The following is a 24,678-nucleotide window of genomic DNA, read 5'->3' as shown; positions in this document are numbered from 1 at the left end:
GAGGGGAGGGCAACTACAATGATCAGGGGTTTGGAACAGGTCCCATATGAAGAGAGGCTAAAGAGACTGGGACTTCTCAGCTTAGAGAAGAGGAGACTGAGGGGGGATATGACAGAGGTCTATAAAAGCAAAGTGGTGTGGAGAGGGTGCATAAAGAAAAGTTCTCCATTAGTTCCCATAATAGAAGGACTAGAGGTCACCAAAGGAAAGGAATGGGTAGCAGGCTTCAAACTACTAACAGAAAGTTGTTCTTCACAAAGCAAAGAGTCAACCTGTGGAACTCCTTGATGAAGGAGGCTGTGAAGGCTACAACTAGAACAGAGTTTAAAGAGAAGTGAGATAAAGTCATGGAGGTTGGGTCCATGGAGTGGTATTAGCCAGGGGGTAGAAATGGTGTCCCTGCCCAAAGTTTGTGGAAGGCTGGAGAGGGATGGCACAAGACAAATGGCTTGGTCACTGTCTTTGGTCCATCCCCTCCAGTGTCCCTAGGGTTGGCCGCTGTCGGCAGACAGGCTACTGGGCTAGATGGACCTTTGGTCTGACCCAGTACGGCCATTGTAAGCTCAGGGCTCAGGGTCGGGGGTCTCAGTGGACCACCTTGATTTTCATGCAAACCTGCTCCTGGGTGGCCAGGCTGGCAGCTCTCCTGCCCTAGACGGCCACTTTCCTGTGCCTAGTGCGGAGTTCGTAGACGAGGTCCACGATGTCTGCACTAGACCAGGCAGGTGCCCGCCTCCTGCGGTCCTGGCCAGGCTCCCGAGAGCCGCCAGCCTGGTCCTGGGAAGAGGGGGAGGGCTGGGGGGCATCGGGTGGCTGGCTCATGGCATGCCAGGTGCAAGGTCTGCTGGCTCGGTGCTGGCAGGCTTGCACCTGGCATGGGCATCATAGCCAGACCGTGCCCCTTTAAGGGATCCGGGGCCGGGAGGGGGGCAATAGAGTTTCCCTGGTGTTGGCCAGAGTGGCCACCAGGGAAACCTGGGGAGGGCTAGCCTCCCACTAGTTTGAATTAAGGGGCTACACAGCCCTTAATTCGAACTAGTAAGTTCGAACTAGGCATTAGTCCTCATAGAATGAGGTTTACCTAGTTCGAACTAAGCGCTCCGCTAGTTTGAATTAAGTTCGAACTAGCGGAGCGCTAGTGTAGCACCTATCAAAGTTAATTCGAACTAAAGTCCATTAGTTCGAATTAACTTTGTAGTGTAGACATATCCTGGGAGACTAGATGGGCTGATTTCAGGGGTACAGGCTGAGCAGTTCTGGCCCCACCCAGAGCCAGGGTCGGATTCTCTCCCCAGGGAGGGAGCCCATCGGGAAAGTGAAGATCGAGGCCTCGGCCCCAGCATCGATAAATGTCACCTGCCACCGGTCACAGTCCAGACAAACCCGGATCCTGCTGGGGGGGCTCAGGGGTAGGGGGGTCACAGGGGCAGTGAGAGCCTGGAACTGTTCCGCACACCGCTGCACAGCCCAGATCCCCACCTTGGGGCTCAGGCTGATCTCTCCCTTCCTGCTCACAAACTCTGTGGCCACCCCCACAGCCCAGTATTTCCCATCCCCCGCCTCCACCTCCCAGTAATGTCTCCCCGAGGTGAAGCCCTCACGGCCCAGCACACAGGGTCTAATGTCAAATCTCTCCGGGGTGTAGGGCAGCAGTTGCCATGTGTCTTCCCATCTCACACGTTTCCCATCCTCCGACAGGACGAGCTGGGGATGCGCCGTGTCTGGATCCAGAGTCACGTTGGCTGGGGGGAGAATCAGAGCGTGAGGGGCAGAGCTCGGCCCTGGGGGGGGGGGGGGGGGCGACGGCATCAGGGACAGAATCTGCCCCAGCTGGGCAGTGACTCAGGGACTCTCCTGCCTCCAGGGGCGCCCGGCTCTGAGTGGGGAGCAGCCCTGAGGTCTTGGCCTTCGCTCCTGAGGTTCATCCTACCGGCCAGTGACTGAGCCCAGAGATTTACTGACCCGACCTGAGACTCAATCTTCCCCCTCAGACACCATCTGTCCCTGGGTGGGGATTAGGGGTCCTGCAGAGGTGACTGGTGAGGGGAGGACTTGGAGGCCACCAGCCACATGACCCTCCCCCCCGCTGGCCCAGAGAAGGGCTGTGACAACCCCCCTCCAGCCTCCAGTGCAGGTTCCACTTCTCACTGTCATGACACCTCCCTGCCTGCACCCCACCCATCTCTGCTCTGTCCTTACCCTGCTTCTCCTCCCACTGAGGCAGCCCTGGGGGAATAGTGATGTTGGGGGAGGGACCAGTGGCAGCTGTGAGGATCTGCCCCCCTACACTCAACAGCAGCAGCAGGGTGAGATGGAGCCAGTAACCCCAGGTTGCTCTGCTCCCCTGGCCACATCACTCTGCTTCCCCCACTGCTACTGATTAGTGCAGGGAGGCTGGGCCCCTGCTGACCCACCAAGCCCCCCCACCACCAATGCCCCCAGTGGCCACAGGCCAGCCCCTTTCTCCTCTCTCCCGCCCACGGTGTTGGGGCCAAATCATCTCTTGTGTCTCACTTGTATTTTGCCCATGCCCTGGACTCCCAAGGAAGACTAGGAGAGTTTCCCAACATCAATCATATGAAAAAAAAAGAGGAGTCCAGTGGCACCTGGAAGCATGTCTACACTACCCCCCTAGTTCGAACTAGGGGGGTAATGTATGCATACCGAACTTGCTAATGAAGCCCGGGATTTGAATTTCCCGGGCTTCATTAGCATAAAGCCGGCGCCGCCATTTTTAAAAGCCGGCTAGTGCGAACCCCGTGCCGCGCGGCTACACGCGGCACGGACTAGATAGTTCGGATTAAGCTTCAGATAGTTCCACGAGGCGTACAGATAGTTCGGATTAGGAAGCCTAATCCGAACTATCTAGCCCGTGCCGCGTGTAGCCGCGCGGCACGGGGTTCGCATTAGCCGGCTTTTAAAAATGGCGGCGCCGGCTTTATGCTAATGAAGCCCGGGAAATTCAAATCCCGGGCTTCATTAGCAAGTGCGGTATGCATACATTACCCCCCTAGTTCGAACTAGGGGGGTAGTGTAGACATACCCTGAGTGACTAACAGATTCATTAGGGCATCAGCCTGTGTGGGTTAAACAGAGGCAGGAGTGTAGATGGACTTGTACCCTTTTTCTTTTTTTTGTGTTATGTCTATACACAAGTCTCAAGGGTGCCACAGAACTGCTTGTTGTTTTTTGTGACAGAGCAGGATAAAGGGCTTGGTGGAAGGGGAAAGAGGCAGCTCTGGAGCAAAGAGAGAGAGAGAGAGAGAGAGAGAGAGAGAGATTGATTGATTGATTGATTGATTGATTGATTGATTAGAGATAGAAAAAGACAACTGATAAGCAGACTGGAGGAGCCAAGCAGAACAGCATCTGCCCTGCTAAAGGCTGCAGGGAGGCGACAGAGGGACAAACACCAAAACAAGGCGAGTGAGTCTTATACCGTGACTCCTAAACTGTGGGCTGAACAGGGGACTGACCCTGTCACACTTTGCAGACAAACACGTCTCCCCCTCTAAGACTTATCAGTTACATGGTCCCAATTAGCTTTCCCTGATGGGCCTTTCCTCACTTGTATTTAAAGCCCTGGAGCTTGGCCATCTCTTGCTGACACCAGCCCAACTTCTGCTCCCTCCTGCCATAAGTCTGAGATCCAAGATAATGACATGAGTCAACAGACTCCTAATTAAACGTCTACGGCTAGTCATCGGGGGCAGACAGAGAATTAGGGGCTTCTACAAAAGAAGGTGTTTAGTGGTGGACAGCGGGGAAGGAGGGTTTCATTGGTATAAATGAAGGAATGGAGGGTAACATGGATGAGAGGGTTAAAACCAGCAGAAAGTTGGGATCTGATGGAGAAACGGGAGATCTCTGTGGGCAGAGAGAAGAGAAAACAGGCACCAGCTGAACACGGATCAGGGGGATTCTGGGTTTGAACTCTTGTGTCTGGTCCCCGCTCTCGTTCCTCTCCCTGACTCTGGGACTGGGATCCTAAGGAGGAATACTGACTCAGCCACACATAAGGAATTAATCCCAGAGGCAGGGGAGCAATTTGTAACCAGGAGATGCTGGGCTGTTCCTTGCCTCTTCCTCCTTCGAGCCTCAACACCTTCACTTTTCCCACCAGGAAAATACTCTATTCTGTTTGTTATATGTTCACCTTCTTATACAGTGACAGAGCAGGGTCACCCACTGATTAAACATTTGCTGTGATTACCTGCATCACATTGGGATCTCCTCCACTCTGAAAGTCAAGACACAGATCATTAAGATTCGCTCTCACAGTAAAGACGGCACTAGACAGAGAAATAAAACAAACAACAGAAAGTCCTTACCCAGCTCTGTGCGAATTTTTCCTAAATAATAAAGAGAAAGAAGATCAGGCTGTAAAATCTTGTGTGAAATTAACAATCCCAGGCCCCCAACCTACTGATCATGGAGGCTTATCCTGTATCCGGTCCCTAGGCATTGTTTTATGTCGATACAGGCCTAGGGACCAGACACAGCATAAGCCACCCTGGTACAAGTCACTTTTCACCCTGGCACAGCTGTGTGAGGGGTGTGAGCTGTGTCAGCTTGATAGGGAAAGGCAGAAAGAGCCCCGAGATCACCCCATGTCCAGTTTTCCAGGCTGGAGTCTGGCAAAAGGTCACAATTCTGACTCACAAAGTGCCAACATGCTGAGGTTGTGGGCACTGACTGTACATGACGCTGACCCCACTGGCCACATCTTTACTTCTCTCCTGAGCTGCCACCAGCCCCTCTCTGACATTCTTTGTACAGAGCCATTCTGCCATGAGCATCAAGTGCACAAACCCCTCCCCCCCTCCTGATCACTGGCTCCATTTGGCCCCACTTAAGACACTAGCACAGTACCGGGTTCCTACTCTATTACTTCGGTAACTAGTTACGCAATTAGCATGGGCAGCATTGCTTAGGGTTGGCAAGTTGTCATTGTCACAGCCGTGTAAAAATCTTCCATAACATAAAACTGGTTCTCCCAGGAGAGGGAAAGAACTTACTGATGGTGTCGAGATGTTTCCCTAAAAGAGAAAACAAACACAATTATTTGGAGACTTTTTCAGCTGATCTAGATTTAAAGGAATCTTTTCATAATGAATCCTCAAGTAATGACCAGGCTGCCCCTCAACCAAGCAGTTGTAGCTCTCCAGCAGCTTGCGGGTTGGTTCCCAGAAGTCAAAAATCAGTGTCACACTCTCCTTTCCATATCTTCTTCTGTTTCTTTTTGCAAAACAGGTTTCTCTCATATTTGGCCCATCTACACAGGGCCAAATGTCGGGAAAAAAACCTTCTTTTGCAAGACTCCTTATTCCTCATAAAATGAGGTTTGCAGGGTCTTGTGAAAGAAGGGGTTTTTCCAACATTTGCCTTCCGTAAATGGGCCAAATATCAGAAAAACCTCTTCCTCAAAAGGAAACGGAAGAAGATATGGAAATCACACTCTCATTTGCATATCTTCTTTTGGAAAAAATGGCAATGTAGCCATAGCTTCAGTGTGGACTCACTGGGCAGAGCTCTTGGTATGAAACAGGAGGGCTGGAACCCAGAGGCCCAGCTGAGGCAGTGCTGAGGCTGAGGGACCTACTCTGAAGGAAAATCCCTCTGGGATCTGGTTAAATAGCTTACTGCAAGACTCAGCTGGGACTTAGCACTGATCCAATGGATCCATGACACTAGAGAATCTCAAAACTTGGTGTCTCGAGAATTGATGCCAAGCCCAAGACGAAGAGCAAACGCCTCCGTTCCTTATTCAGCTTCCTCTTCCTGAAGCTTCTCAGAACCCAAAATGCAGCCTGTTTGCCCAAGCCTGGACATTCGCTCACATGTGAGGCTGAATACTGAAGCCACCTGACAGAGCTCTCACACCAGCAGGACTAAGCCTTCCATTCATGCTGCAGTAATCTGAACACGCTGGAACTGAACATCAGAAACTTCCCAGGGCAGGTATCTCTGTGGAGCCTGGGGGAGTCCAACTCCAAAGCACATTGAATGTCTGTGGGAACTCAAATTGAGGCCTGGTCTGCACTGGGGGTTTGGGTTGGACTGAGCCCCATGACATTGATTTTCCACCTGAAATTAAAGGGGCTGAGCCAGTCAGATCAAAAAGCAAAGGAGGCAAAAGGATGGTCTGGAGCACCCCTGACAACATGCTGCTTCTGTGAGCAGTGGCATGGGATCCTTAGGGGGACCAACCAGCTTCCCCAGCAAGCCCCTGGATTCCTCCCAAGACACTTGGGCAGCAGCTTGGAGCACAGCGAGGGAGAGAAGGGGGAGAATGGTCAGCAAGCGAATGAGTCACTGCAAGCCAAGAACTTGTTCTAACGTTAGAAGCAATCGCCTCCTCCCAGGATGTGTCACTGCTAGGATGCGCCCCTTGAACTGAGATGACTTTCCCAGGTAGAATATCTAATCTATTTTTAAGGAGAAAATCCCATTCTGGTTACTTTGTATTTCCCCCATTTGAGCTTTACCTCTTACTCTGAATAGAAACCAAGCCAGGCAGATGAATGACAACAAAATCATCAAGGTCACGCTCCAGCCCACCATCCAGGGAGAGGCTCTTGGGAAAAAGGAGTCTGAAACACAAAGCCCCACTAGCTTGGGAATGGTAGCGACAAACAGCCTTCTAGAGAAATGCTTCACCTTAGATTCGGTGTGAAATACATGTGAGAAAAGTTGTTCCCTGCAATATAAAAACTGGCAGAAACCAACTTCAAAACCAGATTCTGCTCATCCACTTTTGATCATGTTGAAAAAGGTATTAAACATGATCACTGAGCTACCAGTCCTAACGCCTCTCTGCCCCACTCCTCCATTGCCTTCTCTCTCTCTCTCTCTCTCTCTCTTCACATCACCTTTATGAAAGTTGCTTGGTGCTTCTCCTGGCAGGGCCTTCTTTTCATTTGTTCACTAATTTTTCAAACTCACTCCATCTGGGCAGAAGGGTCCCTGTGGGGTGTCTGTTTCAGACTGAGCGTTTTGGAAAAGTGCCAGTCAGAATGGGCCAACTCTGGCTGAGCCAGGGATGAGGGAGTAACATGTTGGTAGGGTGCAAGGGAAGGCTCATGGCTGGGGCAAGGGGTTGGGGTGCAGGCTCTTACCTGAGGCAGCTTCTTTTTGGCAGGTGGCTCAGTGCAGACCACACTGCCCTGTGTTTGCCTGTGGGCACCACCTCTTGTAGCTCCCATTGGCCAAGATTCCTGGCCAATAGGAGCTGCGGGAGCAGATCCTGCAGGCAAGGGCAGTGCAGGGATGGAGCTTCCCTCAGCACATGCAGCAACATGGTTTCAGCCCAGTGGAGGGGAGGGCAGCTGGCAGAGCTACATGTCCCCCCATGCCCCACCAGTCAGGGCCAGATAACACACAGAGGCTTTAGAGGCTGCAGCCCAGAGCCCCAGACCCACAAAAAACCCCGCACTTTAGTTGGGCTGGAGATCTCTGGAAAGCCCCTCCCCTCCTCTCAGCTCTCCCTGCTCTCTGGTGTCCCTGTAGGTCACTTTCATGTGTTAACATATTTGGATTTCCTGTAAATGTAATGGTAACCCTCAATTGTCTGGGTTCAAGATGCTTGTTTCTGGGATAACTACAAAATCCCTGGAGTGCATTTTATCCAACATTGTACCCGCACCTTCTCTTCATCTGAAATATAGTTGTTGTGAGGGGATATTCACACTAAGACTTTTGTTTGATTTAGCAATCTCATTTTTAATTCTTGCCGGTATCACAGAAAGTGGTTTTGATAGTAACTGACCTGATATGTAGAAAGTCACCGATTCCCTTTCTTTGTCCAGGTGTGTGTTCCTCATAGAACAGGACAAATTCTTGTTTGAATTTTCCGTTACAACAATAGAATTTTTTATTTGAAAGAAACCACCTTCCTCTTCAGACTTTGTTTCAGTGGATGCAGATAAAGGCTGCCCCTTGGGATCTCTCCACAGCACCTGGGGCTGTGGGTACCATCCGGCCGACTGACACACCACTCGGATCCCTCCGTCCTGGTGACCCTCAACAGAGATGCGAGGTGCGGAGCCTAAAGCTGGAATGAATCAGTGATAAACGAAATGAGCCTACAGCCGAGTGATCCAATAACATCATTGAATGCTCTTTATTGCTGATGTTCACAGAAAGAGGAAACTTGACTTAATGAAACTGTCATGGCCCAGAGGCTGTGTTGTACGAAAAGACCTTGGTGGCCACGTCTGAGAAATGCTGCACTGAACTAAATTTTTTAGGCTGCTTTAAATGCACTTTAGCTGTGGATAGCTACATCTAACGGTCTATACTGCAGCCTTCTACCGCAAACGCTTATGCAAATGAAGCACAGAGTAGAATCACAGCACTTCATTTGCGTAATTAATTAGCAAGAGGCTTTTAAGCAAAAAGTTGCTGTGTAGACGGCTCCTTTTTGCACAAAATACTCCTCTTGCGCAAGAGCTGTTTTTCCTGAAAAAATGAGGAAGAATGGCTCTTGTGCAAGAGGGGGATTTTGTGCAAAAAGGAGCCATCTACATAGCTCCTTTTTGCACAAAAACATCTTGCACAAAAACAGCCTCTAATTATGCAAATGAAGTGTGGCAATATGCTAATCTGCGCTTTATTTGTATAAGCTTGTTCAGAAGAAGTCTGCAGTATAGACATAACCAAGATGTTCTCTCTTCACTCCTGTCCTAAACCAGGCCAACAGCAAATTGACTGATACCTGCACTGAAGAGAACCGTGCTGGGAACAAAGTCACCTAGACCTGGCAGAAGCCTGCTGTGGATTGTCAGAGTGTGTTCAGATCATGTTTTATAGCAGAGTCAGTAGTGCGCAGGTATGAATAGTTGCAGAACGATCCCGTTTATGGAAAAGGAAAGATAAAGTAACAAAGAACCGAGAAGAGGCCTGTTTGAAGTCACACTGGCCCTGTGCTGGCAGGGGAGGGGAGCTGACATGGACATGGGAGGCTAAAGCATACGTATAAATAACAAAAAGGTGTAGAGCAGTTTGTATAGTAAAGGGAGGTTGAAGCTGTGTTGTCCACTATTGGAGGCGACGGTGATGCAATCACTCAGTGTTGTGAGTGTTTGATCACTACTTGCTGAGTGTTTTGCCTTAAGAGTCGTTAGATCCAGCTGCTGCTAAATGCATCTCAATCCAACAGCACAGGCCCATATGCAGGGGTGTGTGAACACACACCATCATGGTCCTTCATAGTTCACCAGGGGGCTGGTTCTGGATGACTTAGGGAAGGCAGGGGCAGGAAATTGCCCAAGTCTCCCTCCCGCATGTTCCAGCCTGCCACGGAAAAGCTGGGAGGTGCATTGCCCCAGTCTCCCGCCCCTGTGCTCCAGCTGTCCAGGAAAGGCTGTCCAGGAAAGACCCAGAATGAGACTGGGGGCAGGGCTGGGCCACCGGAGTGGACCGGCCTGGACCACAGGGGTGAGGAGGGGAAGCCACCAGCCCCTCCAACAGCTTGCAACCTCCCCCCTCCCCTGAAATTCCTGTGTACGGCCCTGCAACATGAACTGAGTAACTGAAAATGTCTTAGTGTGACCAGATACAGTGAAGGGTGATGATAACCTAGAAAATTCCTGCCTCTCTTTCTCTCTGGCCCAAGGACTGTTCTAGTGTTTATCAATATGTAAAGTCACTGGGCCAGAGAGAGAGCATAGCACAGGGCAGGGCCAGATTATCCATTCAGCACAATAGGCATAGTGCCTATGGCCTGCAAAAAAGTTCAGGGCCTACAAAAAATTAGACCCTAAAAAAATGAATACTAGACTTGAAAATAAGAATAGAAAACTGCTAACTCAGACTTAATAATTTGCTTTCTTTAGTCAACAAACAACATATGGGTATAACATACAATTAACTCTTAAGCATACAGGCAATCAGGCATTTCTCCCTTAGCATGCGTCTACACAATACTCTTAGCTCAAAACAAGCTAAGCAATTTGCACTACACAAATTGTGTAGTTTATTTTGAAATGGCTTATATTTTCAGTATTTTTTGCTCCAATTCCCATTTTGAAAAAAATTGAAATCTCTCCTTTTTTTTCAGTGCCAAATTTCAAAATAACTCACTTTTCTGGAACGTCCCTTAACCCTCATGGAACAAGGGTTTCTGGGATGTCAGTATAAGCCACCTGTTATTTCAAAATCTATTTCAAAATAACAGGCTGCTTCAACAGATGTGGAATAGCTACGAAATAGCTCCGCAGTGCAGACATACTATTCGATATTTATACAGAATCTAATTTAAAGACCTATGATTATGAGCGTGCCAAGGGCCTACAGAAACCTTAATCCATCCCTGGTGCAGTAGATCAGGTGCACCCATGGGAAGTGGGAAAACTCATGTCCAGTCCTGCTTTTTTGGTGGTGATTTTATTACTTGGCAGATTAGATAAATAATCAAAGATTAATTAGAACAGGGAGACTAGCCCTTGGGTATCCCACCTCTGGTGCTGTAACCACAGGACTATAGAGTCTCCCTTTCTCCCTCTGTCTCTCATAACAAATATTTAATTACTGACAATCTTGAAGATACCAGGGGCACCTAAATTTTGGACTGAGGTTTGGAGTTAGGTGCCTAACCACTTTTGTGGTTTTGGGTCCAAGAACCATCTAAGAAGAGACGACAGACCCATGTTACTGACCTGCGACCTCCAATTCCAGTACAGATTCTTCATGAAAGTCACCGTCCTGAACAGAACAACGGTACAGTCCTTTGTCAGAGTGCCTCACATTGATAATTCTCAAGTCAACAATCCCTTCTGTGATGCCGGCTTTCAAAAGCTTCGTCCTGCCACGGTACTCAGGCATCTGCTGCACATATTCATCCTGCTTGTGCTGGTACAGGTGCACAAAGGGAGTGATCTCAGAGCGGAACCATCTCACCTCCATGTGCTCTGCGCTGATGCTGGGTGACAGGCGACAGGGTAATGCGATGTCCCCACCCAGAGTGGCCGTGACAGGGTGACCAGGTCCAACCACAGTGAACTGGGCTGGGAAATGCACCAGAGCCCGGAAAAGATAAAACAAATAAACAAAAGGGGAATTGAATATAAAGTGAATCAGTTAGTCACACGAGGTTCTAATTTGCATATTTCCCCTGTGTTGCTTGGGCCCTTAAGGAGGGGACCAAGTCTGGAGGCTAGAGGTGTGGGGGGGTGCACGCTCCCCAGCCAGAGTGAGGGATGCAGTAAACTGGGCACTTTCCCCTCACTTCCTGACAAAGAAGAACAACCAGCAAAGTCCCTGTATAAATCTGGGGCAGGGGAGGGAGCTTCAGTCCCCTCTGCCCCCACTTTAGGCAGGGCCGGCTCTAGGTTTTTTGCCACCCCAAGCAAAAAAATCCCCCCTCCCCTTGGCCCACTGCTGCAGGACAGGCACTGAGGAGGAAAGCGCCCCTTTCACCTTGTGCCTCTTTGACTCCCACCATGTCCTCCAGCCAAACCCAGCCTACGTCCTGTCTCCCCTCCACACACATCCCTGTCCACACACATCCCGACTCCCCCCTCCCCACGCACTCACCAAACCTAGGCAGTTTCCACTTTCTCTCCCCTTGCAGGCAAATCCGGCCCCTCAGTGACCAGATCCAGTCCGCCCCCCCTTTCCTCCCCCACCTAATCCACCCTGCGCCTTCTCTTCCCTCCCAGCCAAACCCAATTTCCTCCCCGCGACAGGACCCAGTCCTCTTCCTTCTCCCACCTCCCCCCACTGACCAAACTCCGTCTCCTTCCCTCTCCCCGCCAAACCCTCGTGTCCCCTCCCCACAGCATGCACGGAAATGTCAGAGCACCCTGGGGGAGAGGTGAAAGCTTGTGTGGGGGGGTCCCCGTAGGGATGCGCGCGGACACAGCCGGGAAACGTAATGGGCAAGGCCGGGGTTCGCGGAGCAGCTCCTGGAGCGAGGCAGCGACACCTCTCTCCCTCCCCCCCCCCCAAATCTCTGAGCCGGGGCAGGCGAGGCTTCCTCCAGTGGCTGCTCGCCGCCAGCCCAACCAAATGGGGCTGCAAAGTAGCTCTCCCCTCCACCCAGCCTAGGTGCCTCTGCTTGAATCATCCTGCCTGGGCAGGGCCTGCCTTCTGCCCGGCTCCACCAAGGCAGCAACTCTCCCCTCCCTCCACGCCCAGGACTGAGGCACTGACCCTTCTCCCCCGGCGGCTGCGTAGCTCTAGCGTGTGCTACCCCTGCAGGCCGCCGGCTCCGCCGCCTCGCGACAGGCAGGCCCGCGTCGGTCGGTGAGGCTGGCCTCAAATGCCAGAGTTTAAAGAGAAGTGAGATCAAGTCATGGAGGTTGGGTCCATGGAGTGGTATTAGCCAGGGGGTAGGAGTGGTGTCCCTGCCCAAAGTTTGTGGCAGGCTGGAGAGGGATGGCACGAGACAAATGGCTTGGTCACTGTCTTCGGTCCATCCCCTCCAGGGTCCCTAGGGTTGGCCGCTGTCGGCAGACAGGCTACTGGGCTAGATGGACCTTTGGTCTGACCCAGGACGGCCATTGTAAGCCCAGGGCTCAGCGTCAGGGGTCTCAGTGGACCACCTTGATTTTCAGGCACACCTGCTCCTGGGTGGCCAGGCTGGCAGCTCTCCTGCCCTAGACGGCCACTTTCCTGTGCCTAGTGCGGAGGTCGTGGATGAGGTCCACGATGTCCGCACTAGCCCAGGCGGGTGCCCGCCTCTTGCGGTCCCGGGCAAGCTCCCGGGAGTCGCCAGCCTGGTCCCGGGAAGAGGCGGAGGGCTGGGGGGCATTGGGTGGCTGGCTCGAGCCGTGCCAGGTGCAGGATCTACTAGCTGGGTGCTAGCAGGCTTGCACCTGGCATGGGCACCATAGCTAGCCCGTGCCCCTTTAAGGAGTCCGGGGCCGGGAGGGGGGCAATAGAGTTTCCCTGGTGTAGGCCAGAGTGGCCACCAGGGAAACCTGGGGAGGGCTAGCCTCCCACTAGTTCGAATTAAGGGGCTATACACCCCTTAATTTGAACTAGTAAGTTCGAACTAGGCTTAGTCCTCGTAGAATGAGGTTTACCTAGTTCGAACTAAGCGCTCCGCTAGTTCGAATTAAGTTCGAACTAGCGGAGCGCTAGTGTAGTGCCTATCAAAGTTAATTCAAACTAACATCCGTTAGTTCAAATTAACTTTTTAGTGTAGACATACCCAGCTCATAACAGTGATTATTTGTTTGGACTGGAGCTGATACACTGAGCAGTTGGTGCTGTTTTTTGTTCCGGTTTGTGTCAAATAGTGACTCAGGGAGATTGAATAGCTCAAAGCAAATAAATCAGTCAATCCTGTAAGAAGCAGAAGCAGCCACAGACTTTCCTACCTGATTCCATCTTGTGCACGTAACACGTGAGGAAGAAAACAATGAAATGAGGTAGGGAGGATCTCGCTCTGGAGCTGTGGCAGATGGAGAGAATTTTCATCACACCCTGAGACGATCCCGATGATGGGAGAGGAGAGAGAAAACAACAACAAAAAGTAGCAGGTTGAATGTAACATTCACAGTGATTTCAGACAACCTGGGCTCAGAGAACACAGACAGTTCTGAGCGGGATACATTCCTGGCCACGCAGAAGAAGGCCTGACATGCAACTTCAGTTCATTTCTCTGCTTCTGAGTGACACAGTCAGGGTATGTCTACACTAGCCCCCTAGTTTGAACTAGGGTGGCTAATGTAGGCATTCGAAGTTGCAAATCAAGCCCGGGATTTAAAAATCCTGGGCTTGATTTGCATCTTCCCATCTGGCCGCCATTTTAAAATCTCCTTAGTTCGAACGAACTGCCCACGGCTACACACGGCAGTTTAAAGTTAATCCGAACTAAGTCCTTAGTTTGGATTAACTGTCACACCTCATTCCACGAACTAGGGGGCTAGTGTAGACATATCCTCACTTTTTTTGCTGCATCCAATCAGCTGCAGCATTTCACAGAGTACTCTTCACACCAAGGGGCAGAACCCCCTTCGTTTTAGGAAAACCCATAAAACCGGACAGACGCGGGCACCTAGTGACTGGTGAGCAGAGCCATCCATTTTCATCCAGTCTGCATCTGATGCCTGCTACACATCCCTTCTACCAGGCCACCAGCCCACCTCACCTTCTCAACTCTGTATATTGTCCTTGTGGGGGCTAACATGTGGATACCCCAAATGGCTATTCTCCCAGACAAAAAGAAAAATAATAATTCACTGAAAAGCCCCTCAATAGCAGAGATAAAGTTGATGTGTGGACTTCAGTGTCAGGACAGGTGTGGCAGTTGGAACACTTGGCATATCTGTTCTGTAAATAAAGACGTTGACACCAACAATCGATCTGCTCTATACTGCCTATTTCCTCATGGAATCAATCATTGTGTGCTGCCCAGAGCGGGCCATGTGATGCCCAATATAAATGCCAACAAGGCCTAAATGAAGAGTGAAAAACTTCTCAAAGGAGAGTAAGGTGAGATGTGGAGTTTCCCAGAGAGGACGAGCAGATGACCGGGGACTGGAAGGTCTGATCTGATAACACAGTAACTGGTTAAAAACGTGTTATAAAAACGACAAAAATGAGTTTTAGAAAAGCATTGCCATTCATTTTCTTATGAGTTGAATGTTTCTGTTTTTTCTTGATCATTTCAGTGAGAAAAGAGACATTTCTCATTGATTCAAAATGGGAATCCTAACCAAGTAAATTGAAAATATTTTATTAACTCCCTTTCTTATTCTTGCTAGGAACATCCTTCCCCTCCCAAAAATTGAAATAAATAGATTTTAGATTTATTTCCATAATATTTGATTAAAATAGAAAAGTCTATAAAATATTTAAAACAAAAATAATTTAAAATTTCTATTTTAGAACATGAATTCCATTTGTTGACTAGCTTGAGCCTGACAGATTTTCCCAGGTATCTCCCTTCCAATGGTTGCTCACACAGTAGGAGATACTTGTAGATCAGGGTATAAAATGCCTTTTTTTAAAATTACTTATATCCAACAGTACAACTGAACTGAGATCTGCTTTAGGCACGTGCTTGGCTCCCTCTTGTATCAATAGGGGAACAGGATGAATCTTCTGTTTGGACCTATTGTGGAAATAATTGTTTCTCCCCCCCCCCTTAAAAGTATCAGAAACAAAGGATTGGAACGTGAACAGGCAGAAGGGCAGCCTGACCGCAGCTGGGTGTGGCACCGTATGTCTCTGACAGTATTTTAAATATAGGAAGTTATTTTGTGACAAATTTTCCTCAGACACAACTGAGAACAGGATCAGGCCCAGTGGCCTAGAATGAAACACAACCTCCATGGGAGGGGTGGACGAATCAATTTTTGGCTTGGGAAGGCAGGCCCCTTCCACCCAAGGACCTGCCTTTTCACACCACATGGCCGCTGGCTCCAACCCTGCACCTTCCATTATCGCTACTGGCACTGTCCAAGGTTAGCAGTAACCCCCCCCCCCCACCTCAATGCTGGGCAGATGTGTGGCCCCATCACTCCCCAACACACACACTGAGAGCACCAAGCAACCCCTGTCTTTCCATGATCCCTACAGCTCCAGCCCCGGGAGCAGCTGGGCAGCCATGTTGCCCCAGCACGGCTCTGATGGAATAGCCAGGCAGCAATGTGGCCTTCCCCCCTGGTATTTTGGGGAAGGTGACGCCTTCCCTTGCCTTTATCACCCAGTGCCCATGAAAGCCACAAGAGAAACAAACGATTAATTCCGCCTGAGGCCCAACTCTCGATTAACATGGCTAGGAAAGCGATCTGAACCGCACCGGTGTATAAATCATTTTCAATGTACCCATAGTGTAGGGGTTACAGAAAGCGTAAAACAAATCTCATGGGATTATTGAACCTTTGGTTAGTAGCAATCTGGTGAAGCAACACACAGTGTAAGTGAGGGGACAGAAGGGGCTTTGTGAAGCAAAATTAACCCACCTGATTGATCCTTCTGAGAACTGTCCCAGTCTTCGGGGTGTGAATAAACTTCACTGGTTCTGCTGCAATAATTGACACTCCAAGTCATTATTTCAGTGCATCCCACTGCACAGCCAAGCCCCTGGCTACAGAACAGCTGCAGAGTTCTCTGATCTCATGGCTTTTCCTTCCCCTTTTAACACGACATTTCTATCCCTTCCAAAGGGATTTCCGTGCCTACCACCTGCAGCCCAGGCAGAAGGAAAGCAAAAGTGCAGTCCTACAGGCAGGCAAAGGGGCAGTTATCTCACTCGGTGTCATGGGAAGAGATTAGAGGCGTCTCTTAAAGACACAGCCACAGCCCTGCTGGGCTGAAGGCTTCAGGCCAGGCCCACAAGCTCTGGCCTTCATACCCAGTAATAATGGGGAAGAGATTTTTCTGCCGTCTGTTCTGTGGGGGACAAGGGGAGGCTTTGAGCGTGTCCTGGAGTCCCTGTGGCTGGCAGAGACCTACGTGGCCTGTTCTGCTTCGGATCCAAGCTGTAGCGCTGGGACTGTCAGCCAGCAGGGACTCCACAGCTCCTAGCGACTGACCCTGGAGCTCCAACCCACAGCGGGGTGGGGTGGGAGGATCCAAGCTCCCAGCTGCTGTGGTAGGGAAGTCCCACAGGCAGCTCCCAGCCACCAGGAGTGGCAGGGGACCCCAGAGCCCTCACTCCCCATTTTGTTTGGTTGTTAGTGAAAGTCGCCGACAGGTCACCAGCTTCCCGGGGTTCCGTTCACTTTTCTCACGGCCCGTGGCCTGTCTGCGACTGTCTCTCAAAATAAGTTGTGACAAAATCTGAGCCTTGATAATGAGACCCTTGGGTGTGTGAGCAGGGGAGTTGGCCTTGCTGAGATTAGTACTAGGATACTGGGTACAGGGACTTTGCGAGGTCAGACCTTTGCCGGTCAGTATTTTCAGCGCCATCCTTAGGATTTATGGTGCCCTACGTGAGATTATTAAACTGGTGCCCCTATGACTGACTTGCTTTTCGCCCTTCCCCCTCCCCTTCCCCTTCCCAGAAACCCCAGTAGCCAATCCCTTCCCTCAGACTGTGTTGCAGGCAGTGCATTCGGCTTTCTAGGACCCAGCCCTGCTGTTACATGCTTTATTGATTCCTGTCAGAGGCATGCACAGCACATTTCATTAGGGGGTGCATCCAAATAATTTTTTAATGTACTCTTTGACCCCCCCCATTAGTCACAACCCTGACCCCCATTAGCCAGGCCTCTGGAGGCAACACTCTCAGGGCAAGATGGACACATGACCAAAAGTAAAAGGTGTCATGTGACACCCCCCCCCCCCCAAGGACTTTTCCCACCATACTCCTACCAATAGGGATTAGTTTGGCCCTCATCAAATCCCCGTCATGCAACTATCCTGCAATTGCATTAACCCAATGGCTGTGTCTACATTGGCACCCTTTTCCGGAAAAGGGTGCCAATGTAGACACAGCCAAATGTGTGTGACATTAACTCAGGGGGCAGAGAGGCCGGGGGAAGTGTTCCATCTCAGGTTGTGTCTACATTGGTGCGATCTTGCACCAAAACTTGCTGCCTGTCTACACTGGCTGCGAGTTCTTGCGCAAGAACACTGACGTTCTAATGTATGAAATCAGGGCGTCTTGTGCAAGAACTATGATGCTCCCGCTCAGGAATAAGCCCTCTTGCGCAACTGTTCTTGTGCAAGAGGCTAGTGTAGACATGCAACATGAATTTCTTGTGCAAGAAAGCCCTATGGTTAAAATGGCCATCAGAGCTTTCTTGCGCAAGAGAGCGTCTACACTGGCACGGATGCTTTTGCACAAAAGCAAATCACTTGCGCAAAGGCACATGCCAGTGTAGATGCTCTTTTCTGGAAGAGTTTTTGCACAAGAACTCTTCTGCAAAAGAGTTCTTGCGCAAAATCATGCCAGTGTAGACGCAGCCTAAGAGTTTCCTCCCATGTGCAAAATGAATTGTGTTGTGCACCAGTACTGAGTTCATGTGGCTTATTTGCATGTGCCACTGTGGCACCCAAGTTATTAATAAATATCTTTAAAACCTCTACCTTTCCCCTCTGCTGCCATGTCTCCTCCCTTTGCTCCATCAGCTCCCCTAATCTTGCTGCCCTCAACTTCCCACCTTCCTCTGCTGTCCTGACTCCTGGCCTTCTCACTGTCCTCAACCTTCCTGAGACCTGCCCCCCTCCACCAGCCCTTCACTCCCCCCTGTGCCCACTCCTCCAGTAGCCCCACTCTGATCATGTGAGCTACCCCTCCTCATCCCCTCTTCTAACACCTTCCTCTACACACCTGCCCTGCCTCTCTCCTCTGGTGCTGGTCTCTCCCCTGCAGGTGTCTGCCCTTCTGCTGCACCCCCAGAATCCCCTGGCATCTGCACCTTCTCTTACCCCTGGACCCTCCTGGTGCCTCCTCCTTCCCTTACTGCCCCTACCCCCTTTTTCTCTGATGCCCACCCTCTCACCACTCTCTCCCCATTCCCCTCCTGCCCCTCTGTGCCCTCACATATGACGTGCTCCATCCCCACCTTTCTCATGCCCACCCCTTCTTTTAAGCCTTCTTCCCTCCCGCTCTTTCCCCCAATGCCCTTCCCCTCTCCTCTCCTCTCCCACCATCACCCTGTCCCCCCTCCCACTGACACCTCCCCCTCCTGCCTTTTTCCTCATTGTCTCCACTTGCCCCCCCCCCACATTAGTCTCTCCTGCACCCCTGCCCCTTGGTGCCTTCCCCTTTCTTCTCCTGACCTGCCCCCTTTCCCCCCGTCCCATCAGCACAAGCCCCTTCCTCTCTCCCCTCCCCCATCCCCCTTGCCTCCCCTACCCTCTGCCTTCCCATTTGCAGGGCTGGAGTCTGCTGCAATTGGGTCCCAGAAGTCCCTGCAGCCCGGGCTCCAAACCATGTGCCAGTACCGGAGCCGGAGCTGGGCCACTTGGTGCTCACAGCCCCGGCCCATCACAACACGGCCATTCCCGCCCTAGTGAGGATCTGCTCCCCCGCGCCTCGCTCGGTGCATCTCTTTCCGAGGCACGGCTTGGCCATTTTTAAAAATGGCACCGCAATGCCAAGCCGTGCGTGACCTTGCCCCCTCTGGCTCGCTGCATGTGACCCCACCCCTGGCGCAGCCCTGGCTCCTCCCAACGCTGCTACCCGGGCTGACAGCTTCCCTTCTCCAGCTGAGGTCAGCTTGCCAGCCTCCTCACCGGAGTCCCTCAGCTCAGTGGGGTCTTCTGGCAGGGCCGTAAGAGCCAGCAGCGCCCCTACTGGCTCTGGTGCAGAGCGCACATGTATGCTTCCCCTCCATGCCGGGCCGGCAGAGTGGTGCCCTAGAAAGTGTGGTGCCCTATGCGACTGCGTACTCTGCATATGCCTAAGGACGGCCCTGGGTGGTTTTCTCCATACAGATGGGCAAAGTGAGGAAGAAGCTGCTTGAGAACTTACTAGAGCAGGCGTTCTCAAACTTGTGATACCGCGACCCTCCTTTCAGTTGCTCGCGACTCCCCGGGAGATGGGACCCACAGTTTGAGAAATGCTGCACAAGAGGTTTGTTTAAGGATATTCACTTTGGCTATGTCTACAGTGTCGGCTTCTTGCAAGTGTTCTTGTGCAAGAAGTCTTGCGCAAGAAAACGTCCACACTGCCATGTGCGAGCTGTGCTTTTGTGCAAGAGCGCCTATGGCAGTGTGGACGCTCTCTTGCGCAAGAAAGCTCTGAGGGCCATTTTAGCCATAGGGCTTTCTTGCGCAAGAAATCCCTGCCGAGCGTCCACACTGCCCTCTCGCGCAAGAGCTCCTGCACAAGAGGGCTTACACCTGTTAAAAAAGAGCGTAGCTCTTGCGCAAGGAGCCCTCTCTTATCACGCTGTACTGTAAATTTACTTATACAAGAGCAGGCGGGTAGTGTGGACGCTCTGCAAATTCTTGCGCAAGAACGGCCATACTTGCACAAGAAGCCGCGAGAATAGACATAGCCTTTGTGTATTTTGGCATATGAGCGTGTAATTTGTTTTGTAATATTTAAGACCTTTTTGAATGTCAACCTTTTTGAATTTCTACACTCGCAGTTTCTTGCACAAGTACTGCCGTTCTTGTGCAAGAATGTGCAGAGAGTCCACACTGCCTGCCCGCTCTTGCGCAAGGAAATTTACAGTACTGTATGGTAAGAGAAGGCTCCTTGCGCAAGAGCTACACTCTTTTTTAACAGGTGTAAGCCCTCTTGCACAGGAGCTCTTGCGCAAGAGGACAGTGTGGACACTCGGCAGGGATTTCTTGTGCAAGAAAGCCCTATGGCTAAAATGACCATCAGAGCTTTCTTGTGCAAGAGAGCGTCTGCACTGTCATGGGCGCTCTTGCGCAAAAGCACAACGCGCACAGGGTAGTGTGGACGTTTTCTTGCGCAAGACTTCTTGCACAAGAACACTTGTGCAAGATGTTCTTGTGCAAGAATCTGCCAGTGTAGATAAAACATTACAGTTATATGATCTCCCCTCCCCAAACAAAATCCTGCAATTATGAAATTTAAAATCAGGAAAAGAAATGCTTAAAACACATAATTGTTCACAATTCTGAACATTTAAACAGATAAAACTGGGGGTAGGATGCAGTGGAACATTGAAAAATTAACACCAATATTATCAATTGAAGTTTTATATCTGTTTATACATCTAATCTAATCTATATCTAATCTATATAATTCTATGAAGCCTATGTATAATGTTCTGAAGTTCACAAGCCTTTCAGTGAGAGGTGACTTAACCTTCATTAACAAAAATAGGGGTTCCTAAAGGGCTATGTAATCTGTCTGTGAAAACCACTGGAGGCAAACTGAGGCAGACAAGTGAGTATTAGAAACCAGGCTCGCAGCTTTAGCACCTAGCACCATTAACTTCTGCAACAAACTGACAAGGGACATGGTGGATTCTCCATTTTTTGATCTTCTAAAGGTAAGATTGGAGGGATTTTGGGAAGACAGGCTTTAGTCAAACACAGATGATTCAATTCACTACAGGGGTAAACAGGTGAAATGTGATGAATGTAACATACCACAGATTAATATAGCTGTTTCCAGAAGCCAACAGCAGCTGTATGGTCTCTGCCTTAGTTAGTTAGTTAGTTTAGTTTTGGACATTCAATTTACTCTAGTCCACAGACCAGGGGGAGGAAGACTCTTGAATATCTTTATCAGATTCAGCTCACTTGGGACATCTGGATACCTGAGTCTGCTGGAACAGACAGTAAGTCCTGTCGCTGTTGCTTTAAGGGGAAGATTCCTTTCTGCACGTAAGTGAAACAAACAACAAGACTATTGTAATGTTTTACTTTCGCTTTTGCAGCTCTTTGCCAAGAAGGAAGCACATTCACAGACACAAAGATAGCTGTTTGCAACTTGCTAACTGACATTTTAAGTGATTATTTCAATTCATCTCCACAAAACACAGGAGGTCTGAACATACCTGGAGACTGTGAAAGATTCTCAGAACTCCAGAAAGCTCAATCAGGTAGGTTATTTTGACTTCGAAGTGTCTCCTTAAAGCCCTTCCTACATACTGCTTCTTGCTTGGAAATATTCTAGCAACAAAGATTGAATAATCCTGTGATGATTTGTCTTGCTCTTTCTGTAAATGCTACTTCAGCAGTGCATTCAAAGGGACTCTACATTTCAGGGCTTTTCAGGTTACTTTCCTAGAAATATAATTCCAGATTTGTGCAGCATGTTGATTTAATAATTTATTTCTTTTGCAGCTCTGTCTTACTCAAGAACCCTGGCCCCAACTAGATCTCAGGGATGCCTGCAGGAGATTTATAACAAATTAATTTCTTATAATTAGGATGCAGAAGATTGTATCAAATCCCAAGTATTATTACTCTAGTTTTCTTTCTGTTGACATTAGTTTTCTCCCTCTGATTTTTAATCAATCAACATTAAAACAATTTTTCTGTCTTTTTTTTTTTCTTCAGCTTTCATTAGTTTCTCTTCTTTTTCTCCTTTTTGGCAGCGGGGGAAGGGTGAATTAATAAAATACTTTAATTTCAATTTGATTTAGAAATCTCATTTAGCATAATTTCATTGAAAAATGGAAACATTCAAATAGTAGGAAAATGAATGTCTAATGTTTTAAACATTCGTTTTCTATTGAAGAGGCATTTGCTGTCAAACATTCAGATGAGCTACAGGGTTGTCAGGTCACACATTGCTATGGGGAGTTTTGGCATTTTATTGTAAATTTCACCTTCTCTGCTAATTTTCCAAAAGCTCCAGGTCTCCTGTTTTAAGAATAGGTGAGAACTTCAGATTTCATTGAAGAACAAGTAAATGTTTAGCCCTCACATTTGCAGAGAAAAGTTTAGGAATCTGACCTGAGTACACTGTCAAAGGTCAGACATCAAAAGGCAAAAAAATGAGAATCTGAAATCTATTATTAGTATTTTAATTGTAAAGCTAATGATTTTAAGTCCATTTCATATCTATTTTTGTACCTGAATTATGATTATTTTTATTGGTTTGCATAAAAAAGAAACTGAAAAAATCTTAAAGAACATGGTAACCAGAAACATTCAGTTCAATTCACTAATACAGATAAGATGCAAATAGGTTTTAAATACAAAGCAAGTTTCTAACTTTTCCCTTTAATTGTCCAGAACAGTGACGGTAGGTTTTTAAATTTTAATTATAAAAAAGTTTTAATTTTTTAAAATGAATTCCAATTTCCATCCAAATACAGGTTGAGGTAAACTAAATAAAACTCTCCTGTTAATAAGAAATGTCATTCTCCATTGTTGCCATAATAAAAAAGTTAAAATTAAGATTCTGAATAAATTATACAACATGTGTGTATCCTCCTGGTTAGAAAGGATTACCAAATTTAGAGTAAAATCTACATTCAATTGCAAATCAACATATTTCAATGGTTAACAAACAATGAGAATCACTGTTTCGTTAGGGACATAACTAAAAACTCCAGATGCTGGCTTCAATCATGATTAAAATTAGCAATTTAATTGATCCTAATTTAAAGGACAGCTGCCCCGAACCATCCTATGGATGGAATTGAATCTGAGAGTCCTACATCCTTGGTAAGACTGTGCCCAGCCAGCTAAAGTCTCAAATTTGGCTCCACTGAGATCCACAAAACTCCTTCCAAATCCAGGGGCACTTCAATCCCCTTGTTACTAGGAGCCAGGCTTTTCAGTGTAGAACCTCCATTGGAACCTGTGTCTGGTCAGGCAACGCTGCTGCCTCCCTCCCTCCCTGAGCAATTCTCAGACTGGGAGGGGAGAGGCCAATGAGGGCCTGGCCTGAGTGTGGAGCCCCAGCCAAGAGGCCTGCTCAGAGACGGCCGCCCAGCCTGCTCCCTTTCAGACTCCAGGCAAAGGAGAAGGTGCCAGCCTGACCTAGGAGGCTGGACAGAGCCTTGCCAGGGATAGGGGAGTCTCAGGTTTAATTCCCCTGCTCTCTGGCCAAGGGGAGAATGAATTTCAACTGGGGCCTCCCACGCATCAGCCGTGTGCTCTGATCTCTCAGCTGTTCAGATTGTGGGGCTCTCCAGAGCCATCCTGTCCAGGGGGCCTCGTGCTTTGAGGGCACCCTGAGGGACAAAGGTAGCCTGGGGTGTTACTGGGAACCTGGCATCAGGGCTCAGGTTGACCCAGACTGCTCCACTTGGCCATCTCCCAGCCCTTCCCAGCTATGGGTGAGCTGCTGCCTGGGTTTTGCAGGCATTTCTGGCATCTTGTCAGTCTCAACTTCTGTACAGTGGGGCTGCAGGATCTCCAGCATCAAGAGCTGCTGCCCCTCCACTGCCACAGGGCAGTGAGCTGCCTAAGAAAGGGGCTCTTTGGCTGTGTCTGCACAGCAATGTTATTCCGAGATAGATTTGAAATAACGGGCTCCTGTGGCCCTCAGGCTACGTCTACATTGGCATGATCTTGCGCAAATACTCTTTAATGCAAGAGTTCTTTTGTTAAGGTATTTGCGCAAGAGAGCGTCTACACTGGCATGTGCCTTTGCGCAAGAGATGTGCTTTTGCACAAGAGCATCCGTGCCAGTGTAGATGCTCTCTTGCGCAAGAAAGCTCCGATGGCCATTTTAACCATCAGGCTTTCTTGAGCAAGAAATTCATGTTGCCTGTCTACACTGGCCACTTGAGCAAGAACAGTTGCGCAAAAGGGCTTATTCCTGAGCGGGAGCATCATAGTTCTTGTGCAAGAAGCACTTATTTCACACATTAGAACGTCAGTGTTCTTGCGCAAGAACTCCCCTCCAGTGTAGACAGGCAGCAAGTTTTTGCGTAAAAGCAGCTGCTTTTGCGCAATATCATGCCAATGTAGACGTAGTCTTAGTGTCTGAGGAGTAAGGGAAGTCGGGGGGCAGAGGGCTCTGTCATGGAAGCACTGCTGTGTAGACAGCGCCCAAAGCCAAAACAAGCTATTTCGACTTAAGCTACACAATTAGCCTAGCTCAGGTTGCCTGGCTTATTCCCAGTGTATCCCTGCAGTGCAGATGTGCCCTCTGTGATTGATGGAAGTGGAGACCTTCTCTGTTCTGGCTCTTAGATCTTATCCAGGCCTTAGCTCAGGCTATGTCTAAACTGCAGGTTTCTTTCAGAAGAAACTTTTCTGGAAGAGATCTTCCAAAAAAGTCTTTCAAAAAAAGAGTCCACACTGCCAAAGCGCATCGAAAAAGCGATCTGCTTTTTCGACAGATATAGACCATTCACTGTGGATGCTTTCTCACATATCAGC

The 24,678-nt window shown here is 49.3% G+C and overlaps 2 protein-coding genes across 2 annotated transcripts in view; one reads left to right on the top strand and one right to left on the bottom strand.

The window, feature by feature from the left end:
* Positions 1-1,233: 1,233 nt before the first annotated feature.
* On the bottom strand, positions 1,234-13,428 carry LOC102446380 (butyrophilin subfamily 1 member A1-like). Its single transcript, XM_075914140.1, has 8 exons — positions 13,326-13,428; positions 10,659-11,006; positions 7,769-8,053; positions 6,489-6,593; positions 5,019-5,039; positions 4,332-4,352; positions 4,214-4,240; positions 1,234-1,742 (listed from the first exon to the last, which is right to left on the bottom strand). The coding sequence occupies exons 1-8, from the start codon at positions 13,423-13,425 to the stop codon at positions 1,234-1,236; spliced, it is 1,416 nt and encodes a 471-aa protein (XP_075770255.1). The 5' UTR covers positions 13,426-13,428.
* Positions 13,429-21,044: 7,616 nt separating this feature from the next.
* LOC102445914 (uncharacterized) overlaps positions 21,045-24,678 on the top strand; it is a 55,311-nt gene continuing 51,677 nt past the window's right edge. Inside the window, 2 exon segments of the mRNA XM_075913375.1 lie at positions 21,045-21,170; positions 21,270-21,434. The gene's annotated coding sequence lies outside the window, so the exon portion shown is untranslated.

The sequence above is a fragment of the Pelodiscus sinensis genome, chromosome 32 (assembly GCF_049634645.1).
Source record: "Pelodiscus sinensis isolate JC-2024 chromosome 32, ASM4963464v1, whole genome shotgun sequence".
Taxonomy (NCBI): domain Eukaryota; kingdom Metazoa; phylum Chordata; order Testudines; family Trionychidae; genus Pelodiscus; species Pelodiscus sinensis.
Note: the sequence above shows the minus strand (reverse complement) of the source record. Positions and strands in the feature narration are given on the sequence as shown.

Coding starts and splice junctions, on each gene's coding strand:
- LOC102446380 (XM_075914140.1), bottom strand. CDS start 13,425: ATGAAAATTCTCTCCATCTGCCACAGCTCCAGAGCGAGATCCTCCCTA. Junction 11,007..13,325: donor CGTGCACAAGATGGAATCAG/GTAGGAAAGTCT, acceptor TGCATTTCCCAG/CCCAGTTCACTGTGGTTGGA. Junction 5,040..6,488: donor GTTTCTATTCAGAGTAAGAG/GTAAAGCTCAAA, acceptor TTTCTCTTTTAG/GGAAACATCTCGACACCATC.